General features: G+C 37.8%; 1 protein-coding gene across 1 annotated transcript; it reads right to left on the bottom strand.

The window, feature by feature from the left end:
* Nucleotides 1–1,014: 1,014 nt before the first annotated feature.
* Nucleotides 1,015–25,166, bottom strand: LOC138854340 (repetitive organellar protein-like). Its single transcript, XM_070096906.1, has 3 exons — nucleotides 21,490–25,166; nucleotides 15,940–15,978; nucleotides 1,015–12,222 (listed from the first exon to the last, which is right to left on the bottom strand). Exons 1-3 carry the CDS (start codon nucleotides 25,131–25,133, stop codon nucleotides 12,024–12,026), a joined length of 3,882 nt encoding a protein of 1,293 aa, XP_069953007.1. The 5' UTR covers nucleotides 25,134–25,166; the 3' UTR covers nucleotides 1,015–12,023.
* Nucleotides 25,167–25,172: the final 6 nt, after the last annotated feature.

Here is a 25,172-nt window from a genome sequence, read left to right as displayed (position 1 = left end):
TGCAGAGTTTCAGTATCCTTGTTTAGTAAACATTAAGGTGCTACATGCTGATTATTATTAGGAAAATTTAATATAAGGAAATTGTATGGTTTAAGAAAAGGTGTACAGTACTAATACTGTATCTAAATTGGTCCTGATTAGTCAGTGTCTGAAAAACGAGATTTATGTGTAATGGATGTATACTTGGTACTTCTTTCTTTCAACACACCGGCCGTATCCCACTGAGGCGGGGTGGCCCAAAAGAAAAAAACGAAAGTTACTCCTTTTACATTTAGTAATATATACAGGAGAAGGGGTTAATAGGCCCTTGCTCCTGGCATTTTAGTCGCCTCTTACAACACACATGGCTTACGGAGGAAGAATTCTGTTCCACTTCCCCATGGAGGTAAGAGGAAATAAACAAGAACAAGAACTAGTAAGAAAATAGAAGAAAACCCACCGGGGTGTGTATATATATATGCTTGTACATGTATGTGTAGTGTGACCTAAGTGTAAGAAGAAGTAGCAAGACATACCTGAAACCTTGCATGTTTGAGACAGAAAAATGGACACCAGCAATCCTACCATCATGTAAAACAGTTACAGGCTTCTGTTTTACACTCACTTGGCAGGACGGTAGTACCTCCCTGGGCAGTTGCTGTCTACCAACCTACTACCTAGGACTTGGTACTTACTGACTTTATTTATTTTATTTATTTAGAATTTTCTGTGCTTTAGATACTTTTATGCTTGCAATGTTCTGAGAATGATTTCATGCATCAGTATAGAAGGAATTAATCTTTAGAGATCTGTGTGTGTGTGTGTGTGTGTGCGCGCGCGTGTGCATGCGCGCGCATGCAAGAACAGTACATTTTTAAATGTGCAACCCTTCCATGGGGGAGGGTATCTTGATGCTGGTGGAGAGCTCTTTACATAAGGAAGTGGAGCTACCATCTTTGTTCTTGGAGCAAACTTCTCTCTCATTCCCCAGGCAAATGACCCATATATAATGCAAGAAGGATGAGAATAGCATGATTAATACTTTATTAGTCTTCAACTTTATTGTTTACATAAGAAACACAGATGGAGCCAGTCCAGGGGCAGCTAAACAATACTGTATATATTCTTTAAACACGCTTAGTTAAACAAGAATATCAACAACCTGGATAATGCTCTGGGTGCTCCCGCCTGCCTGGCAGGAGGGAGACAGTGGGCATAAGTGGTAGGGACAGCCTGGGCAGTAGTAGCAGGCTTGGAGGGCATACTGGTATATTTACTTGGTATATTGCAATTGACCCCCTGAATGTATGCCTTGTCAACTAAGATGACCATTATCTGCCTCTCCTTTCTTTAGAGAAATGTCAGCTTGATTTTGTGGGCACTGCACACACACCTGACGTAGTAGGGTGTAAAAAAAAATGTTCCATCTTAAAATAATTTGATAAAATGGTGAAAACTACCCTAGTCATTTATGCTTATAGAAAAATCTAAATACTGTACATTCTAAAATCACAGTAGCATGAAAATATCTATTGGCATATAAGTAAAATAAATAAGACATAAATTAACAATCACTTCATCTAGGAAATACAGATAATAAAAAACAGGTTGGTTACTCCTACAAATATATACAGTCAATTAGATTCACAAAGTATGGACAGACTCAAACTTGGCAAGGAACAGACCAGACCTTTGAGGATATAGCACTGTTTGATATTACCGTAAGTTTATATAGAGGGGGGGGGGAAGGGGTGCCTTGATCCAAGGGACAGAAGCTACCTTTCTCTTGGATTATTTCCCATTCCCTGGGCACTGTAAGAGCCTTTTGGGTATAGTGCTTTCTCATGAATATAATATACAGAATGTTTGCTGCTGGTACTATCACCAAGGTTTTAATTATATTGCTGCTCTACATCACCAGCAAGTAGGGTAAAAGAGAGAGAGCGCCTTTATTAAGGTAGTATGTTGCTCCAGGAGAGCTTGATAGAGCTCTGCCTTATTGAAATGTCCTGAAGGCCTACTCTGCTGTCTTGTTACCTACAGTTGTTGGCACTGCCTTCATCATTCGCAAGTAATACTAGAGCATCACCAGACATTGTTACAGTAAAGTATTTGGAATTTTTACAAGTTGCATTATTTACAGCTATCACTAACCATCTGTAACAGAGCTTCTCCATGCTACCTGTTAATACATCTCACAGTTAACCAGTTATATATATCAAAGACGTCATAGTCTGAAATTTACAGTACAGATGCTGACTACTCATTTAAAAATAAAAAATTTATAAAATGTATTCCCTCAAGGATATAGCTTGAACCCAGGAATTTTACCTATCCACCCATTTTGTTGGATCAAAACTGATTCCCATAATTCCCAAAGCACTATGCAACTGGATTTAGTACTCACCTCCCATGAATGTAATAACATAGGTGAAGCTTGATGCCTGGGGTAATCAGGGTTTAGTAAGCATAAATTAATTTTATCTGTTATTGTTCTAAAGCTTTGTATGTTAACTTACAGTTAAGCTCTTTCCCCTGATTAAAATGAAATGTTAACCTATAACTTTTTCCATAACCATTTACTTCATGCTCTTGGTAGCAATAATTCATTAAATTAAAAGTCAGGGATTTTATATTTTGGGTAACTTAGTGTAATATTTGTCAATAATATTCTGTTAATTATTAATACAGTACATGAGGCATTAAGATTCTTTATGCATGTAAAATTTTTGAATTTACAGCCTCTCCTCACTTAATGACAGAGTTCTGTTCCTAAGAGTAGATTGATAAGTGAATTGATCGTTAAGTGAGAAGTAGTGTACTATACTGGTAGTGGGTTTGTGTCGACCTTCTTTAGATATTTTTTTAATATCAACTTTGCACCATTTATAACATTGTTAGTATACAGTGGTACCTTGGGATATGAAATTAATTTGTTCCTGAAGGCTGTTCGAGTGCCGATACTGAACAAATTTGTTCCCATTAATCCGTTTCAGACCCCAAAAATACACTTACAAAAGTACTTCCATAAATACACTTGCATAATTGTTCAAGATTTGAGCTGTTTGTATCCTGAGGTACCACTGTACACATACCATCCGTCTTACGACCTGCTCGACATATGACCACCCGACTTATGACCGTGTTTTTTTATGCCAAATTTCTGGGAAATAAACAACTGTTGTACACAGTGTATATCCTAAACCTTACAGTATTAAATACAGTACTAACAGCATAAAAAGTAAAGTAAAAAATTAAATACCAAAATAAAACAATAAAATAGTCATCACAAAAATGCGATGTTGATATTCAGTAGTAAGGTTCGACTTGCGTCCATTTTGACTTATGACCAGTTGGTCGGAACCAAGCTCGGTCGTAAGTCGGATGGTACCTGTATTTTTAAATGTTTATATAGTAGTGTATTGTATACAGCCTCCTCATTTAACAACAGAGTTCCGTTCCTAAGGCCACGTCAGTAAACGAATTTGTTGCTAAGTGAGGAGCACACTGTAATGGTAGTGGGTTTGTGTCAGCCATCTTTGATATTATTTTAATGTCATCTTTGCACCATTTTAACATTTCTGGTATATTTTTAAATGTTTATACAGCAGTGTACTGTATATTGTAATACAGAATAAACAAAATCAGCTGTAATATACATTAGGTGTGCATACTGGTCAGAGAGCCTGTCGTAAGCCAGAGTCGTTGGTAAACGAGTATGTCGCTAAGTGAGAGGAGGCTGTACTTTAATAAACACAATAGAGGAAATTGGCTCTAATATACGTTACTTAGGTTTGCATATTGGTTGGAAAGCTGATCGTAACTCTTGAGTGGCTTGTAAACGAGTATGTCACTAAGTGAGGAGAAGCTGTATCCAATTTTTCTCACTTTTTAAGTTATAAATACTAATATTTTAATTGTTTCCTTACAGGGGGGTACCTTGATACTTGTGAAGGGCTCTTGCTCCATAAAAGTAGAACTGATCCTCATGGATCAGACCTGATGACCTTCTATTCCTCAGTCTGTATGAACCCTACAGCCTTAATACTTTGGAGGCAAAGAGGGGAATGTATGAGAGTATAGTTTTACCAACACTCTTATATGGGTGTGAAGCATGGGTGATGAATGTTGCAGCGAGGAGAAGGCTGGAGGCAGTGGAGATGTCATGTCTGAGGGCAATGTGTGGTGTGAATATAATGCAGAGAATTCGTAGTTTGGAAGTTAGGAGGAGGTGCGGGATTACCAAAACTGTTGTCCAGAGGGCTGAGGAAGGGTTGTTGAGGTGGTTCGGACATGTGGAGAGAATGGAGCGAAACAGAATGACTTCAAGAGTGTATCAGTCTGTAGTGGAAGGAAGGCGGGGTAGGGGTCGGCCTAGGAAAGGTTGGAGGGAGGGGGTAAAGGAGGTTTTGTGTGCGAAGGGCTTGGACTTCCAGCAGGCGTGCGTGAGCGTGTTTGATAGGAGTGAATGGAGACGAATGGTTTTTAATACTTGACGTGCTGTTGGAGTGTGAGCAAAGTAACATTTATGAAGGGGTTCAGGGAAACCGGCAGGCTGGACTTGAGTCCTGGAGATGGGAAGTACAGTGCCTGCACTCTGAAGGAGGGGTGTTAATGTTGCAGTTTAAAAACTGTAGTGTAAAGCACCCTTCTGGCAAGACAGTGATGGAGTGAATGATGGTGAAAGTTTTTCTTTTTCGGGCCACCCTGCCTTGGTGGGAATCGGCCAGTGTGATAATAAAAAAACATATTATGTTGTATAATAATACTAGTGTTTAAGGTATTGTTTACAATAGTTGAAGTTTGTTCTTGCTGTTGACTAAGAACATAGTTTGATTATCAGCATTAAAATGTGATAGATAAATAATGTTGCCCTGAACCACCTGTAAGATGTAAACAGCTTGTAGTAAATACATATTAATTTTCATGTAGAATGTGTCAAAAGTGTACTCTCATAGTTGTGAATGTTGGGTTTGCATTGATCAAGGTTACGAAGGTTTCTAAATAATCCACAAATTATAAATCAATTATGGATATTGGTCTTTCCCAGACCATTGTCAGTTAGAGAATGGTCTGGGAAAGATGCCTCGATGCTGGGTGAAGGGCTTTTGATCTAAGGAATTGGAGTCTCTCCTTCCTTTAATACATGTTCCCTAGGTTCTGTATAACCTTTGAATTTACCGCTTCATTATTAACACATTAATATCAAATCACACTGGCACTGAAAATTAATTTTCAGCTTGTGGGTTATTTATGAATTGTTCCAGTCATGTTTTAGTGGGTTGTGAGTTGTTTCAGCCATAGTTAAGTGGGTTAGTTATGAAATGTTTCAGCCGTAGTATAGTGGGTTATGAATTGTTTCTGCCATAGCAGAGCGAGTTGTGAATTGTTCCAGCCATAGTATTGTGACTTATTCTGAATAAAAATCACTTTGTTTCAGTAGTAAGATAAACATGTGTGACTCTAGTGAGGCTTTTGTTTTTAAGATAAATTTCATTTTCATGTTGAATTTGTTAATGATTTCTTAATGCAGAATGAGCTTTATGGATTTAGTTCTTTACATGAGTATAATAACAATATTAATAACGTTTCATGTCTGAATGTGGCAAATTTAAGGAAGATGAGTGCATAAGGATTTGTTCATATATAATTAAAGGGATTCCATGATACCCCCCTCCCCCCTTTTTTTCAGTATTGTTTTTCACCGTGCACTCTAAACCATGAACCAGTTATTTTTTTATTAAAAAAAAAAATTCTCGTGTTGTGTATAGCACATACTGGTTTTGGTTTTTTTATGTAATGTACTTAATATGGGTGTACCGTGATTGTAGTTTAAAGAGATATCAAAGTGAAAACTACTCAAAGTAGGGTTTAGTCCTTAGTAGTGATTGTAATAATTGTAATACTACTGCAAGTAGGGCTTTGCTGTGCAAATATTTATTCATGTCATGGCAAATTTAAGTAATGAATAATTGTGTTGCAGGGTGTGTAGTATAGAGAGTACTGTATGTGTGGTGGCATGTACTGATAAGACTCAAGATACATTGTTTGCTTGCCCTATGAAAATTCCTTCCTTCTTAATTAAAATATTGTATATTTTATTAAATACAGTGGACCCCCGCATAACGATTACCTCCGAATGTGACCAATTATGTAAGTGTATTTATGTAAGTGCGTTTGTACGTGTATGTTTGGGGGTCTGAAATGGACTAATCTACTTCACAATATTTCTTATGGGAACAAATTTGGTCAGTACTGGCACCTGAACATACTTCTGGAGTGAAAAAATATCGTTAACCGGGGGTCCACTGTATTTAATTGCATATGGCATTCTGCAGATTTATTTAAACCACAAGCCTACCAGTTATCTTCCCATCTATCCACAAGCCTGCCAATTCTCTCTTCCCATCTATCCACAAGCCTGCAAATTCTCTTCCTATCTGTCCACAAGCCTGCCAATTCTCTTTCCATCTATCTACAAGCCTGCCAGTTCTCTCCCCATCTGTCCACAAGCCTGCCAGTTCTCTCTTCCCATCTATCCACAAGCCTGCCAATTCTCTCTTCCCATCTATCCACAAGCCTGCCAATTCTCTCTTCCCATCTATCCACAAGCCTGCCAATTCTCTTCCCATCTATCCACTAGCCTGTCAATTTTCTCTTCCCATTATCCACAAGCCTGCCAACTCTCTCTTCCCATCTGTACAAGCCTGCCAATTCTCTCTTCCCATCTATCCACAAGCCTGCCAGTTCTCTTCCCACCTATTCATAAGCCTACCAGTTCTGCAGTATTGTCTGCCCACTTTCTGGGTAAAATGTCTGGTACCACTGCCAAACATAAATTACTATATATCAACAGTTTTCCTAGAATCCACACAAGAAAGATGCATATCAATCTAATAAACTATTTAAAGTATTCTGATGCTAGAAGTTCCCCTCAGTAATATTCCTCATCCTCATTGAGAAGCATTCCTTTTGCTCGAGATTTGAACATGAAGGTAGAGCATACTTTGTACTTCCCTCACCTACAGATTGCTGCCAACAATACTGCAGAAATATGAAATTTACAAGTTATCAGATTCATAAATATGGATTCCTTTGGATTTTTAGCATTTCCACTCCTTTTGTATGTGGGTTTAGTTAAAAAAAAAAAATTCGGAGTTCTCTTCCATTACTGAAATGTAACTAAAAAAAAAATCCTTATTTTTATTAGTGAAATCCTAATTCAGTTGTTTACATACTAGACGTAGTCAAAGATAAAAGTATAAAGCTGTGTTATTTTGAAAAAGCTTATGAGGAAAGTAGCTGGCCTCGTAAATTTATTGATTCCAGACATGGCTAAACCTGTAGAATGCAGCTTCTCAGTTTTCAAATGAATTAAAACTTGCACCAGAAATTCTCAAGGTAAATTTTTTTTTTTATCAATTGAAAGATAATTATTGCAAATTTTATAGAGCAAGTCAGAATTTTACAGTCAAGTTAATGATCATTTGCTCCAAAGTCGAGAATTCCATTGAACTATGTATCAATAAAACCTGACATTAATTAAGGTTCATACTTGGGTTTTATCAAAAAGGTTCGTTGTCATTTGCTTACTCTTGCAAGTTTTTTCATTACATGCCTGTGTGTGTGCGTGCGCGCGTGTGCACACACATTTTCAGTTGTATTACTAGAGCTACTTTTCCCTTCCTCAGATCAAACCTGATTACCTCCTATTTCCCAGGTGCTGTAAAACCCTTAACTCTTTGACTGTTTCGGCCATACGTTTATATACGTCTTACAAGCCAGTGTTTCAGACATACATGTATATATACTCAATAATTCTAGCGGCTTCAAATCAAGCAGGAGAAAGCTGGTAGGCCCACATGTGAGTCTGTGTGGTCAGTGTGCACTGTATAAAAAAAAATCCTGCAGCACGCAGTGCACAATGAGAAAAAACTCCAACCATGTTTTTGGATAAAAACTTCGAAGTGTATTTTCCTATAGTATTTATATTTGTATTCTCATTTTCTTAGTCTCATTTGATATAATGGAAAACATATTACAGAAATAGAGATGGTTTTGATTAGTTTCACGATGAAAACGACCTTGAAATTGAGCTCAAAGTAGCGAGACTGTTCAATTTTTACCAATGTTCAAGAGTAAGCAAATCACACCACACGTCCAATACACATCAACTGGGGAGTAATATTCTTTCACTAGTGCAATGATATTATTTATACCATTTTTACAATAATGCAGTAGTCTGCATAACAGTAAATCTTCTACTTTTTGTGTGAATAAAAAATCAAAATAGAAAGCAAGAGTAAGATAAGAGGGGCCTGGAGACGTGACTAATGAACAGAGGATGTGTTATAATTTAGTACCAAGAATGTCTGCATTGTTTATTCTGGACCCTGTTTTGAAATTCGCATCTTTTTTAATTCGCATCTTTTTTAATTTGCGTGAAATTGGCCAAATTGCCAATTTCTAACCACTTCATTAGCTAGTTGAAATAGGTAAATGGGCAATTTCTTGTACTCAATTGATAGAAAAAATGGAGTTCTAAAGAAATAGCTATGAGTTTGGTTGACTGGTACAATGAAATTGGCCGAAAATAAGGCTCAAAGTTGGCGAAATTGCCGATGCGTATATATCGCCAAGATCGCTAACTTCACAGGAGCGTAATTCCGTAAGTTTTCAATCAAATTTCGTACTTTTGGTGTAATTACTACCGGGAAAAGCTTCTCATTTCATAAGAATTTTTTTTTTTTTTTTTTTTTTTTCCCCCAAAAATTTTTCCAACACCAGGAGACACTTCAGGATTTGGGGTTGCGACAGTCAAAGGGTTAATGGATATAGCTCTTGTCCATTAATTTAATAATTTAGTGGTGTGATTGTGTTACTGAAGGATACAATATTCATTTATTAAAAAAAATAAGTTCCTAAATGGCCCTTTAAGAAGGAAGGTGGTGCCTTGATGCTGGTCATGAGTTCTTGATTCAGTGAATCTGGTCAGACCTGACAACCTCCCATTCCCCAGGTGCTGTACGAGCCCTAAAGGTTTACTACTTCCCCATCAATACAATAATAATAACAACAATAACGTACTTTATTAAAAGAAGGTTTTTGAACTTAGAGCCAGATCCTGAGACCTACTCATCTGTATCTCAAATTAGCTATACCCATGTGTAACTTTCTATTGTGTTCATCTGTAGTAAGGAATATAAATGTCTACTTCAAGTGAGGAGGAGGCTAGCTAGAGGGAGTAGATATATGTTTGAGACAAATATTGACTTTTGCGATTGATTTTATTATATTATCGAAAGCAGTGTGTGGTGTGACTGTCATGCAGAGAATTCAGTGCTTGGCAATTAAAATATGATGTGAGGCCAACAAGGGTATAATTCAGAGGGCAGTTTGGGCATGGAGAGGTGAGAGAGGGATAGGATAATGATATATGAATCTGATGTGGAAGGTAGGAGGAATATGGGTTGTCCCAGGAGTGATTGGAGGGAGGGGGGGTGGTAAAGGAGGCTGAGTTTTAGTGGCTTAAGCATCCAGCAAGCTTGAAGTGATTCAGGGAAACTGGTTAGTGAGACTTGAGTTCTGGAGATGGGAGGAGCAGTGCCTACATTCTGAAAGAAAGGTGGTGATGTTGCAGTCAGAGGGTAACCTGAATTTATGATATCAGCACACTTCTAGCAAGACAGTGATTGAATGAATGATGTTAAAAGTGTTGTCTTTGGGTCACCCTCCCTTGGTGGGAGATGGCCTTTGAGGTAAAAAGACAATAAAGGGATATGTATGTACATTTATATAAAGCATCCTGAGTAGTAAATAAGCATTTCCTGAGTATGAAAGGCAAGGCCAGTGTTTTAAGTAATACATGTACTATATGTGTCCTGGGCACATACAGTATATATGTACTGTATGTGCCCTGGGCACATACAGTATATATGTACTGTATGTGTCCTGGGCACAACAGAGATTATGGTTGTCACTTCCTGCTGGCTGTTCCTGAGGAACAGCTGCAAGATGCATGCAAGAGGTCCTTGACTTACAAACACCCGAATCATGATGATCCACACTTACAAACGCAGTCTAAAAGACTAGATAGAGAAAATATTTATGAATGGCAATTTGCTGTGACAAACTTGTGGCATAATTATCCTTTTTATTACTGTTTTGTTGAGAATAATATGTCCAGGGTTGCAAGTAATGGGTTTTTAAGTTGGAATACCAGGAATGCAACTTATTTGTAAGCTGGGGAATCCCCTGCATCGACCAGGAGTCCCTGAGGTCCACTTAACTGAGTGAAGCCAAGGCCTCCTTGTAAGTGAACGTCTTATGTTCAAGCAAAATATTCAGTTTTGCTTGCCATTTAAGACTAGTGCAATATAATATATATTAAGGAAACAAATATTATCACATTTTATTCCAGGTGTTATGAAATTGTAGTGGAAGTAAAGTTTTCCAGTTTTGAAAGTACTGTATTATAATTTGATTTTGTTAAGGAGTAATGCACAAAACCTTAACTTGCAGTAGAACTTCAGCAGAAAGTTTATTTAATACCATAATTTAGTGGTTTTCAACCTATGGGCTGCAGATCCCAGAGAGGCTACAGAGTTATACCCAGGGAATTATGAAGCCTCACAGTAAATATTGCTACTCCAGCCAGAGCTTCATTTTTTTGTTGAACAGACCCTAAAATTATAATTTAGTATGTGGGAGTCAAAAAAAAAAATTCAGGTTAAACATGGGGTTGTTCTCTTAGAGAGATTGGGAACCAGTGCTGTACTTGGATGAACATTAGTGTGCATCTCAAGAAATCAGAACTGTGTACACATGCACACAAGCACATGTACACATGCAGGCAAACATGTACACATGAACATACACATGAACATGTACACATGCACATACACACACATGTACACATGCACATGCACACAAACATGTACACATGCACACAAGCACATGTGCATATACACACAATTGGGGCCGGGAGCTTGGACTCGACCCCTGCAACCTCAACTAGGTGAGTACACAAACACATACACAGGTACACATACACATGCACACAAGCACATGCACACATCACAAACATGCATACACAGGCATGCACTTGCACACTGTTAGCCACTATACTGTAGACTTTTTCAACACCAGCTACAAAACAGTTACAAATACCTCCCTTCAGGGAATGTGACATAATGTTAGTGAAGCACTTTTGATCCAAGGGATTTAAGGTATTCTCTTCCTTAGATTGCACTTGATTAACTCCCACTCCCTTGGCAGTGTTCAATGCCTCCATGAAAAACAATAATCCAAATAGATAATTATATTCAACCTTGGGAATTAGGTTTTAATCTTATATCTAATGAAATGCAAATTTCATTTACTTTAAAGAATATCACCCCTCAAGGGAGATTTCTTATTGCTGGTAAGGGGCTCTTGATCTTGGGAATTGGATATATGCTCCAATTCTCTGAATTAAACCTAAATGCCTTCAATCACTGCCCCCTTCCCCATAGGTGCTGTATAATCCCTATGGGTTTAGTGCTCCCCCATGATCATGATACTTAATATCATGGGTGTTCAAAGCTATATTCTTTCATTTTAATGAAAATTTATTAATAAGGTTACAATATTAGAGGTAAACAGTTGTTTAATGTCTTACAGATGATGCAAATAGCTTCCATGAAGATAGTATAGTGTTGGATCTGATATTCTTCAGGAAGTGACGTATTTTCAATAATTTTTAAGTATTTCTCCTAAAGGAAAACGTAGTTGTAAATTATGTCTGATATTTGTGTAATGGTGGACATAAAGAAGTTATTTTAATTAGAATATCCCAATACAGATGAACCCCCAGAATTGTAAGGATTATGTTCCAGGAGTTCTTACAACTCTAGAATATATGAATAGTAAAAAAATTCTCTAACACTTGAATAATGAAGAACTGTGAATTTGGGGGTTGAGCTGTGTTTATAAAATTTAAGTCATGCATGACTTAACAGTAAGTTGTAGGTAGTTCCCATTGCACTGAGCATGACCTGTTGCATTCAGTATCTGTATAATGATGTTCTGCAAGTGAGCGGGGAGATGGAAGAAGAAACTGTGGAGGTGTAACGTGGAGGATCCAAGGTGGAGTAGCTGTGGCGGGGAGACGATGATGACGACAACGTGGAGCTCAGGGATGGAGAGAAGAGATGAGAAGTCCGAGTTGAGGGTGTGGTCATGGCGTCCTCTTCCACTACAGTCCTATTGGACAGCATTAAAAGGTTAGAAAAATTGTCATTGATATAATGGCTTTTAGTTATCAAGTTAATTTGCTTTATTTAAAAGTTATTACTTTAGTTTAATTATAAGGTAAATACAATCCAGTACAGTAGAACCTCGGTTTTCATGTGCCCTAGCTTGTATGTAAAACTATAGTTATTCTCTATAAAATGTATTTTTTGTTAATATTTCCCATAAGAAATAATGTGAATTCAATTAATCCATTCCAGACACCCAAAATATTAAAAAAAATACATTTTATAGAGAATAACTATAGTTTTACATACAGACTAGGGCATATGAAAACCAAAGTTCCACTGTATTCAAATCTATATACAATAAATTATACTCTTAATGAATTTGTGTACTCATGATATTAGATTAGTGTGAAATATTATACTAAAATATTGCACAATTATTTAGTTGAAAACCGCATTCGCTAAGTCAGTAGTGATCCTGTGTGAAGCTCATACAAATACATGCATGTAGTTTTAAATGTGAATCCTGTATCATTTCAGTGATTTATGTTGGAGAGAAATATAAATTGTTTGTTCAGCAAAGAGCTTAATGGGTTCTGTTGTATGAAAACTGTGACATACCGTACCATTGTTTATGTTAAACAATTAACATTCTGCTGTGTGACATGACAAATAAGGCTAGTGTTATACAAGTAATACTGTACTTCATGACATGATAAACAAGGCTAGTGTTACACAAGTAACACTGTACTTTCTTTACAGTCAAAACCAAACAACTTACTGGGCGAGATTTTGTATATCTTTAAAGAGGAATAAAATTACCAATATTACTGTTGGAAGTGGAACAATTAACAGCTAGCTTATAATGTGTATAGAAAGCAATAGATGATATTTTGGTCTGTCCTAGAGTAGGACAGACCTATAAGCCATCATCAAATTCCTATGCTCACTGTGGGTTACTTATGAATTGTATACCTTTAAGTACTGCAATTAAAACCTTGATAAAAGTTTAATTTCAGAGAATTTGTAGTGTTGAAATATTTTAGTATTACCAATTAGATACAGTATTTTAAGTTATCTTCATACAGTAGGTTAATTTTGAATTAAAATCTGTTAATTGATAACATCCAAATACAAACTAACATAATATGTACTGTAATTAGATGCTTATATTAATTGTATTTATGTTCTAAGTAAAGTTATTAATTCTCCAGGAACTGGAGAACTTGCTTAACCCATGGTGACCTTCAGTGGAAGGTAAGGGTGCTTGAATTCAGTGAAAGGATTTTGATCCAATCCTCTCAAATCAAACCTGATTGCCTCTTACTTCCCAGGTGCCATATAGCCCTTAAGTAACCCTTAAGTAAACCCTTAAGTATTTAATACTGCCCCATGAATATAATAATTAAGAATAGAGACTTCCTAAATTGGTCACTAAGTGAGCATAGCTAGTCTGTATCTTAAGAGAGCCTGATATATTTTATAGATAGTCCTTGAAAACAAAAATATAAATATTTAGCATTGTTGTGAGTCGTGGAACAATTTTTTAACTAGAGTGGCTGCCTTAAGAAAATATTTTGTGAACCCTTGTGAAAACTATGGCTAGTTAAGAAAACAGAGAAAGACTAGAGCAAATGTGAGTCCTCATGAGCCATGACAGCCAATAAACTTAGGCTTAACACTGACAAAACCTACTATATTATGTTTGGTAGCAGAGCAGGAGTTGCGCAAATTAACATTAAGATCGACAACGCTCTAATTGCCAGACATAATGAGGGCAAATCCCTAGGCCTATACCTTGACAACAACCTGAATTTCAGCATCCATATCCAACACATAACCAAAAAAGTATCTGAAACGGTTGGGATCCTCTCCAAGATACGATACTACGTGCCGCAAAATGCCCTTCTCACACTATACGACTCACTTATTTATCCATACCTCACCTATGCTATTTGTGCTTGAGGATCAACTGCAGCAACACACCTAAAGCCAATAATAACCCAACAAAAAGCCGCAGTAAGAATAATCACTAAATCCCATCCCTAGCAACACCCCCCCCCCCCCCCACTCTTCATAGATCTAAACTTACTCCCTGTTCAGTACATCCACACTTACTACTGTGCAGTCTACATCTACAGGACCTTAAATTCCAATATTAACCTTGACCTAAAACGCTTTCTTGATAGTTGTGACAGAACCCACAGGCATAACACCAGACACAAACATCTCTATGACATTCCCCGTGTCCGACTAAACCTTTACAAAAATTCAATGTATGTCAAAGGCCCTAAAATCTGGAACACCCTACATGAAAACTCTAGAACTGCAGACACATTCATCATCTTCAAAACTATCATTAGAAAACATCTTATCTCCATGATACACCCCGTCAACTACACGAATACCACCTGGTGGTTCACACTTACATTCACTCGCCCATTTGACCATAAACAGAAATATCAGTCTCAATCTTAAAATAATGAATCCTAACTAGTCATAATTTGGCCTGTGATACTCCAATACTGAAACTATGTACTGTGCCAAAACAAAAGCATTCACATTGCTAAACTCACAAACTAGCATTTAGTCACTTAGCCATAATACCAACTTACCTCATAATTTGTAATATTTTAAATTTAAGAATTAATCTAAGTCTGCCCAAAATGCCTAGCCATGCTAGGTGTTCTACTGGTACACTCTGTAATTATTATTTTACTACATGTAAACCACACAGTAACCAAATTCTGTAAACTCAGCATTGTAATCCTTATAGAGAATAAACTTTGAATTGAATTGAATTGAATGGCTAGTTGAGAAACCAGAGGAAAGTTAGAACAAATTATGCGAGCCTTTGAAAACTGTGACCAGTTAGAGTAAGTTGTGACTGGACAATGGTTTAGGACAGACCAAAATATCCAAAGCTTATCCTCAATTTGTGGGTTATGAATTGTCCCATCTGTGGTACTGTGGGTTATATTCTTCATGTTTTCTTGAATTTTGTCAATAATGAATGACTACAGAGCACTTCGTGAGATTTTCTATCCATTGTTAGTAATGAATAGTTCTACAGACTTTGCCGCTCATAGTCAACTAGTTTTTAAGCTCCATCAGAGAGTGAACATCTTAAGAGAGAGAGAGAAGTGTATAACTGCAGTTATTACATCATTAGTGTAGACATCAGGTGCAGCTCAACCCTTAATTTGCAAAAGTTATGTTCTTACAGGTTTTATGAATATGAAAATTGCAAATACCAAAATTTTACCTGTTTAATCATTTTGTTTCAGGTTTGGGCTCATTTTGTGTTTCAGAGACCATCTCTAAATCTTGCTCTAATGTAGTTAATATTAATTTTCACCAGAATGAATGCCCAAAAAGAAATGATTGAATATAGGAAAGTCATTTAGCACATTTTAATGGAAATCCTATGATTATTCAATTTAGGAGTCGCATGCTAAAATAAAAAAAAAGGGGCATCACAAAAAAAGATCAATAACTGAAGTTATTCATGAGATATCTTTCAGTAAAAATGTGTTATAATTGAGTATCACAAAAATCAGTTTGCAGTTTTTGGGGTTTAATTGAAAAAAAATGTTTTTACTATGTAAATAAACATTAATATTACTTAGAAGCCATTAATAACATTAAAGCCTTTTAACTACACTGAAATACAGTCTTCCTTAGTGTAACACCATGCAGAATACAGTGTGTAGTTGCTCACTCTTGTATAAGGAATCTTCCTTTGTCTCCTCTGCCCAAGCTAAAGATGGTATAGATGTTAGCTATTGTAGTTTTTATATATAAAAAAAACAATGGGACAGGAATGGGATTTAAATACCTTGCTCAGTTATACTTTTTAACAATAGGACAGGAATGGGATATAAATACCTCACTCAATGCTTGGAGTTGCTTCCAGGAATTTTTACTATTACAGTGATGACTGTAGCTATGATTCTCAACTTCTAGGAGGCAAAACCAAACATTTGATTCTTGTGATTCTTGTAAATGACAGAGATTTACTGCACTAACTTTGTGAATTTCCTTTTGCATTTGTGCTAACACTTAAGACTATCACCTCTTTCCCCTATACAGAACTATCAATCTTACTCTTACCATACAGTGATGAATGATCTTTATAGACTCAGTGCTTTCCATGTTTTTATTATTATTATCACACTGGCCGATTCCCACCAAGGCAGGGTGGCCTGAAAAAGAAAAACTTTCACTATCATTCACTCCATCACTGTCTTGCCAGAAGGGTGCTTTACACTACAGTTTTTAAACTGCAACATTAACACCCCTCCTTCAGAGTGCAGGCACTGTACTTCCCATCTCCAGGACTCAAGTCCGGCCTGCCGGTTTCCCTGAACCCCTTCATAAATGTTACTTTGCTCACACTCCAACAGCACGTCAAGTATTAAAAACCATTTGTCTCCATTCACTCCTATCAAACACGCTCATGCATGCCTGCTGGAAGTCCAAGCCCCTCGCACACAAAACCTCCTTTACCCCCTCCCTCCAACCTTTCCTAGGCCGACCCCTACCCCGCCTTCCTTCCACTACAGACTGATACACTCTTGAAGTCATTCTGTTTTGCTCCATTCTCTCTACATGTCTGAACCACCTCAACAACCCTTCCTCAGCCCTCTGGACAACAGTTTTGGTAATCCCGCACCTCCTCCTAACTTCCAAACTACGAATTCTCTGCATTATATTCACACCACACATTGCCCTCAGACATGACATCTCCACTGCCTCCAGCCTTCTCCTCGCTGCAACATTCATCGCCCATGCTTCACACCCATATAAGAGCGTTGGTAAAACTATACTCTCATACATTCCCCTCTTTGCCTCCAAGGACAAAGTTCTTTGTCTCCACAGACTCCTAAGTGCACCACTCACCCTTTTCCCCTCATCAATTCTATGATTCACCTCATCTTTCATAGATCCATCCGCTGACACGTCCACTCCCAAATATCTGAATACATTCACCTCCTCCATACTCTCTCCTTCCAATCTGATATCCAATCTTTCATCACTTAATCTTTTTGTTATCCTCATAACCTTAGTCTTTCCTGTATTCACTTTTAATTTTCTTCTTTTGCACACCCTACCAAATTCATCCACCAATCTCTGCAACTTCTCTTCAGAATCTCCCAAGAGCACAGTGTCATCAGCAAAGAGCAACTGTGACAACTCCCACTTTGTGTGATTCTTTATCTTTTAACTCCACGCCTCTTGCCAAGACCCTCGCATTTACTTCTCTTACAACCCCATCTATAAATATATTAAACAACCACGGTGACATCACACATCCTTGTCTAAGGCCTACTTTTACTGGGAAATAATTTCCCTCTTTCCTACATACTCTAACTTGAGCCTCACTATCCTCGTAAAAACTCTTCACTGCTTTCAGTAACCTACCTCCTACACCATACACCTGCAACATCTGCCACATTGCCCCCCTATCCACCCTGTCATATGCCTTTTCCAAATCCATAAATGCCACAAAGACCTCTTTAGCCTTATCTAAATACTGTTCACTTATATGTTTCACTGTAAACACCTGGTCCATGTATATACAGTAATATAGTAATGATAATGAATGTTGCAATTTAGAGGGTTTGAATTGTGCTATCTACATACCTCTGGAAAAATTAGCTGTTGAATGAGTGATAGTGAATGTGTTTCCTTCTTTGGATTACTCAGCCTTGCTGGGTAATCCAAGTTAGTAAAGAAATTACACTGCATAAGAAGTAAAGGGATTATTTTTCTAAGTCAAAGATCATAATTGATAAAAAGAAAAGTAACTGGTATAAATATTGATCACTGAAATTCTATTGCTACATTTCTGGAATTGGGAAAAATTATACTGAAATATATAATTAAATGGCATTAAAAACTAGTAATTGATACAAGATGTTCCATAAGATTTTTTTTTTTTTTTTTTTTTTTTTTTTTTTTTGCTGTAGATATATTGGCAAATGTAATACAGGTCTCCCTCAACATTCGCTAGGGTTAGGGGATCAAGAGCCTCGCGAATGTTGAAAAACCGTGAATGTTTGGTGCCCCAATATATTGTAGGGAAATATATTACAATACTGCTTCCTTAACTTGTTGAACCATGATTAATCATAAAATAAATGAAAACGTCGTAAATTGTACTAAATATATACATGTTATGCTTTAATAACGTATGTTATTTAATAACATGTATGTTAATAACATGTATGTTATTAAATACCACAGACCACCACTGCCTCCACCACTGCGAGTCCCTACTACCCTCCCTCCGACCCCCGCAACTGGCAGCCAGCCCTCCCACCACTCAGTGTGGTGAGTGTTTTGTTTGTTCATTATTTGCTATTAAACTACAGTATAAATAATGTAAACCCATTCATGACTGCATATTGGAATGGCTATTAGGAAAGGTATTAGACGGTGACATCATGTGTTTACTCTTGAACACTGCAAAGAATCGAACATTTCTGCTATTGCTAATAATAACAATAGTAATAATAATAATAATAATAATAATAATAATAATAATAATAATAAATACGATATAATTGAAGAAGGAAATTGTACAAAAATACGAGGGAGTGGTTGACACATCGTCAGTGTGACTTTGTTTATGCTGGAGTGAACATTAGTCTCCCTGCTCTTCCAAACATTTCACAATAATTCAGCAGTTGAGGCAGTGGTATTTAATAACATATATGTTCTAAATAATAATAGTACATGTTATTATTAATAACATGTATTATTATTAACATGTATGTATTTAATAACATGTTATAAATAATAATAGTACATATTATTAATAACATGTATTATTATTAACATGTATGTTATTAAATACCATTGCCTCAATCACTGCCTCTACCACTCCAGTCACACTCAATCTACAAGCACCAAACACAATGAATTATTGTGAAATATTTGGAAAGAGCAGGGAGACTAATGTTCACTCCAGCATAAACAAAGTCACACTGACGATGTGTCAACCACTCCCTCGTATTTTTGTACAATTTCCTTCTTCAATTATATCATATTTATTATTATTATTATTATTATTATTACTATTGTTAGTATTAGCTGTAGCAGAAATGTTTAATTCTTTGCAGTGTTCAAGAGTAAACACATGATGTCACCGTCTAATACCTGTCCGAATAGCCATTCCAATATGCAGTCATGAATGGGTTTGCATTATTTATACTGTAGTTTAATAGCAAATAATGAACAAACAAAACACTCACCACACTGAGTGGTGGGAGGGCTGGCTGCCAGTGGGGATCGGAGGGAGGGTAGTAGGGACTCGCAGGTGGCGGGAAACTTAAATATGATTTGGCGGCTGGGAATTTGGTGGCTGGGAATTTGGCGGTTGGGAATTCGCGAATGTGTGAAGCCCGTGAAAGTTGAAAACGTGAATGTTGAGGGAGACCTGTACATGCAAGACCCTTCAAGTGGATACCTTGATGCTGGTGAAGGTTACTTGATTCAAGGAATTTGAGTCACTTTACCTTTGGATTAAACTTGATTACCTCCTGTTTCCCAGGTGCTGTATGACTCCTACATGAATGGTATATAATATCGACAAGATGAAGAATTAGACATGTGCAATATTTGGGTATCTTTATTTGTAGACATTTCACCATCCAGTGGCTTTATCAATACAATACATGGACATAATGTGAAGAAAGTAGAACTATTTACCAAAAAAATGAGATACTGTAATGAGTCCCTCGAGACTGGTGTTCTTCACCAACTCCAAGTTCTACAGTCTTCACATTATGTCCTTGTATGTACAGCCTCTCCTCACTTAGTGGCATACTCGTTTACCAATGACTCAGACTTACGACAGGCTCTCTGACTAGTGTGCATACCTAAATAATGTATATTAGAGCTGATATCCTTTGTTCTGTTTATTACAATATACAATACACTACTGTATAAACATTTAATAATATACCAGAAATGTTATAAATGGTGCTAAGGCAACATTAAAACAATATCAAAGATGGTTGACACAAACCCATTACCATTATAGTATGCTCCTCACTTAGTGACAAATTCGTTTACCGACGAGGTCTTAGGAATGGAACTCCGTCGTTAAGTGAGAAGACGCTGCATTGTATTAATAAAGCCACTGGATGGCGAAACGTTTATAAATAAAGGTACCCAGGTGTTGCACGTGTCTATTTATGCTGAATGACTCTTTTAGGTTTCATTGACCATAAATATGAAAATAATGCTACTCTTTATTAAAGTGAAAAATTATATTAAAATGTATAATTCAGGGATCTACAAGAAGTAATTTTTACATGAAGCTCCCTAAACTTATGCTTTTGTATAATATAAATACAATGGCAGTTTTATTACATGTATGGTAAGAATAGTTATAATGTTTACTTGAGAGTCAGGAAGACATTGATAGCTGAAATGTATTGTAGAATTAAAGGAGACTGACCTGAGATAATGCATGCAAGTGCAACATTAAATACTTGAGGCCAGGATAATACAAAAGTAAAATGTTATCGATTACAATTAGTTTAATGCAAACTTATTAAAACAAGCACATACAAAGAGGAGTTGAGGGAAAAATCAGATTAATGGACAGAACTTGTAAGTATAATAACAGCTTTGGGTGTCTTGGTTTTATTTAGCTCCCTTGTTCAAATAGAGAAGAGAGGTGGGGAAGAGAAGGAGGGAACTAAAAAATAAAGCAAAAAGGGTGGGAAATTAAGTTAAAATAAAAAATTGGAGGCTTTAAAAAAAAAATAAAAAATTGGAGGCTTTAAAAAATTAGCAGAGTAGTGGTTGGTTGGGTGATCAAAGGTAACTGGTCTACTCCAAGAAAGATAGGATGATTATTGACAGCAAGTAAAACGTTGATGAACTAATGAGAATGATTGGTGAATGTTATAAAGCTTCCAAAGCATAAAGGGATAAAAGTTAAAATGCATAGCACATACATAGGCTACTACTCACCACTGCACAATGGACGGGGCTACCTCGCAGGAAAACCACCATTTACAGATCATCTGTGGGAGTATCTACTGCTCATAGAAAGACCTTAAAGGTCATTTGTAAGTGCACTATTTCACTGTTACTTCTACTTATTGATAGTGATGACTACTGCAGATGGTAGTTGCACAAGAGTACTGCTAGTAATGCTGCTACTGGTGATGACTGTGAGTGATATACTGCTGCCAGGCCTGATGAAAGGTTCAGCCATGGCACCACCACATGAAAGTCTCAAGGCACCCACCTTGCTGCTGAAAAGCGGCGCGTGGGGTCTTGCAGCTGTCGCCGGTACTCACTACCAGGTCGAGCTCGAGCATCTGCTGGTGGAAGGTCCATTGTATTTGTGCGCCGGTATACAGGCCTTATGGCCAGTCCTGGGTTATTGCTTGATTGTACAAATCCAGGTAGTGATTCTCCCAGGTGGCCAGTAGTATTGGTGCGACGATAAGCTCGCTTTTCACTCATGTCTCCGGTGTTAGATACCCTAGATAAACCCCCTCGGTTCCAGCCAGACAGTCCGCTGGTGCCAGATATACGAGTAAGATGAGTAAGTCGTCGTGACAGTTCTTCTCGAGCAAGGTTGCGGGTGTCATCGCGGGAGGGAGTTGAGCAATTTGTAGGATCAGGGCTTCTTAGGCGACTGACTGACGGTTCACGAGATCTACTGCTTCCCCTCTCTGTAACGCCATCTACTGTTGCCACGACAGCTGCTGCTTCTCCAGCCAGTGCACCAGCAGCTGCTGCAGCAGCCACAGCATCATGTACTTGTTCATTACCCAAGTCACTAACATTTGCTGGGCTAGATGGGTGCATTTTGAAATTACTAGGGGGAACAGATTTCATATGACTTTTAGATGAAAACTCGTTTGAGTTCATAGAAGGTGCTCGATGAGTATAAGAAAGATCCTCAGGTGGAATAGATTTCATGCGATGACGTATTGAATAATCCTCTAGAGGCACTGATGGTGCACGTTGGGTGTAGAAACGATCTTCTGGGGGCAATGATGGCAATCGGCGAATAATTTGTACATCATCTGGTTGGATGGATGTGAAGCGTCGTACACTAGACAGCTCGTCGGGTTGTAGAGATGTGCCACGTCGCCCACCTAACAGCAAGATACTTGGATCCTCCGGGGGTAGTGATTTTCGAGAATGTCTTCGCGAGCTTTCCCAAGAAGGAGGAGAGGTAACGGAAGCTCTTGGAGAGGTAACTGGCGAGCTGTATCGAAAGGGACTGAGTGACTCTCGTACTGCACGCTCTGTGTCCTCTTTCATGAGACGAGCCTTTGCTGCTGCCAATTGTTGATCCATGTCTTCCTTTGTATTTGCTCGACGTAGTTTTGGTTTCTTTTTTTCTTGAAATTTGGAATAATAGCTTTTGCGTGTAATTCTATCCATGACACTTTCATCTTCATTTTCACTGTGTCCTCGCATGTCTTCATTTCCTGTTATGGGAGAGATTACTGGTTTTGCTGAGGTTTGACATCCATCTTCTGAATGAATAGTATCCTCATTACCATCCAGTCTCTTAATCTGAGCATATTTGACTCCATCCTTCTCATTACTGGGAATGTGATTTGTATCTATTGTCTTATTTTCTACTATCTGTGTTGAAGGTTTAGGGGTGTGATTATCCATATTTGCAGCAGCCAAATCAAGGTTGGTAGGACGAGCATTTCTGCGACTTGCCAGTGCTGGTGACAGTCCATAGGTAGTAATTGAAGCTGTAGATGAAACTGTGGGAATAACTCTTGAACTCCCACTTGGTCTCGCCCCGACCCCAGAATCCTGGACACCCATATTTCCAATACGTGAAGTAATATCACTTTCGAGCTGAGACAGATGGTCACAGATGCTCTTTGTAACAGATTCAAGAGTATAACCAGGTTGCAAATTAGCTGCACATCCCTGTGGGACAACACTGTGAGCACGCTCTGTGAGTGGGGATCCTGTACCTGTTTCACCTCCCTCTTCCACACGGCTCAGATTCTCTTGACTCTTAGAAAATTTTTTACCTTTCGCACGAGGAGGTTTCTTAGGCTGCTCTTCCTCAGCATTAGTCATAGGTATTGAAGGTTGAGACATTGTATGCAGAGATGTTCGGGAATCTTCCTTCGTGTCTTTACGCCCCAAAAATTTGTTAAGTGCATCTGTCAGTTTCTTTGAAGGTTTTCTTTCAGGTCGATCTGAGTCGTCTAATGCCCCTTCTCCATCACACACACTAGATTTAGATGAGCTCTTTTCTGCCTTGTGTTTTAAAAACCGTGAGGGTCTTTTCAGTCTAAATTTGTCATCTTTTTCACTTGCATCATCAGCCTCAGGCCGTTTATCTGCTACTAATCGACTGTTATCGGAAACATTGGAGCCAGATCGATTAAAACGAGATGCTATCAACTTATACATGGATTTAGGTTTTTCTGGCTCACAAGAGAGTGTCTTTTTAACTTTAGCTTTCTCCTTTTCATTGTCTTTTTCTATACTTCTTTCTTCATCTTTTTCACTTTCCTTTTGATTTTCTTGTGTTTTTTCTATTGTATTTCCCTTTGTCCTGCCTTTGTCTCCATGGCAGCTTAATTCAGTATTCTTTCCTTTATCATGTATTATAGGCTCTTCACTCTTGCCACTTTTTCTCTCTTTTCCTACACTTGGTGTTGTTGGACCTATGTTAGCCACTAATGGGGTATGATTTGCAGCTCGTTCGGTTGATGGTGATTTTACATGCTCAAATTTTTTCTCAATGTTTGTTCTTGCTTTTTCAAATGGTGATTTTACATAGTCTGGAGCAGGTGGAGATTTCAATCTCACGGGTGGAGGCTCTTTCTTAAGCGTGTCTATGGGTAATTCACGAGATTTAGTGCGTCGGTAAGCTTCAAAGGGCGATATCCGTTTCAGCGTACTGGAATTTAGTTGGCTAAGTTTCTCCCCAGCAGCTTCAATAGCTGGTGTTAATTCTTTGGATTTGCTTTTTTGGTATGTCTTTGGTTTCAGTAGTTCATTTGAGCCTTTTGTGCTTGTGCTAGTGGTGCTGTTTCCACCGTAGCTGCTGCGAGTGCTGATACTGCTTCGACTGTTACTTTTTACGGGGATGCCACTGTTTGATCGACTTGTTACAATGTTGTTGTTATTTTGCCCACTGTTTGGGCTGCTGTTGATCAACTTACATGTAGTGCTTGCCTTTGAATCAATAATGTTTGATGCTAAGTTGGGATTTTTCAGTATCGTTTCTTGAGTGGTAATATTTTCATTAATGTTCTCATTATTATTTAAACTATTTTTGCTAGTGTTAGAATTAACACTTTGGTTTTCAAAATTTTTGTTTGCTATACCCTTAACATTTATTTCATTATCTGATTGTTTTGTGTTGGGCACCTTTGTATTTGTTTTAATATCTGATAATTGATTGGGACTAAAGCCAGTACGAGCAAGTGTAGTTTTATTGTGTGTCAATTCGAGTTGTGCTAAATTGTCAGTGGTTTGACATGGATCATCAGCTTTGCCTTCTTGATATTCACATACATCACCTCTGCCACGAGACCGTCTGTAGGCATCCAAGGCAGAGTTTTCAACATTTTTAACAATAGTATTACCGGATTTTAACCAGTCTTCTTTAGAGGCCAAAGCTCTGTGAATGCTACCACCATCTGCAACACCATCACTGCCAGAGGGACTAATAGCTCCCTCTCTACAGATATCCAGAATAGTGTTATAACCAATATGGTCACTGTGTGATGGGAGGATAGAACGCGCACGGTTCTTGCGCTCGGCAGCACAAATGTCAGTATGGAGCTGTGGAATATTGCTTGTGGATGCACTGTTTGAGGGTGTGACATTTGCTACATTAGTTGTGGTAGTGCAGCCTGTTGATGTATCATCATTTCTACTGGTCATTGTTGCATTGTGTGAGGCTTCAGCATTTATTAACTGGTT

The sequence above is a fragment of the Cherax quadricarinatus genome, chromosome 55 (genome assembly GCF_038502225.1).
Source record: "Cherax quadricarinatus isolate ZL_2023a chromosome 55, ASM3850222v1, whole genome shotgun sequence".
NCBI lineage: Eukaryota > Metazoa > Arthropoda > Malacostraca > Decapoda > Parastacidae > Cherax > Cherax quadricarinatus.
The sequence above is the reverse complement of the archived record's forward strand: the minus strand, read 5'-3'. Positions and strand labels throughout refer to the sequence as shown.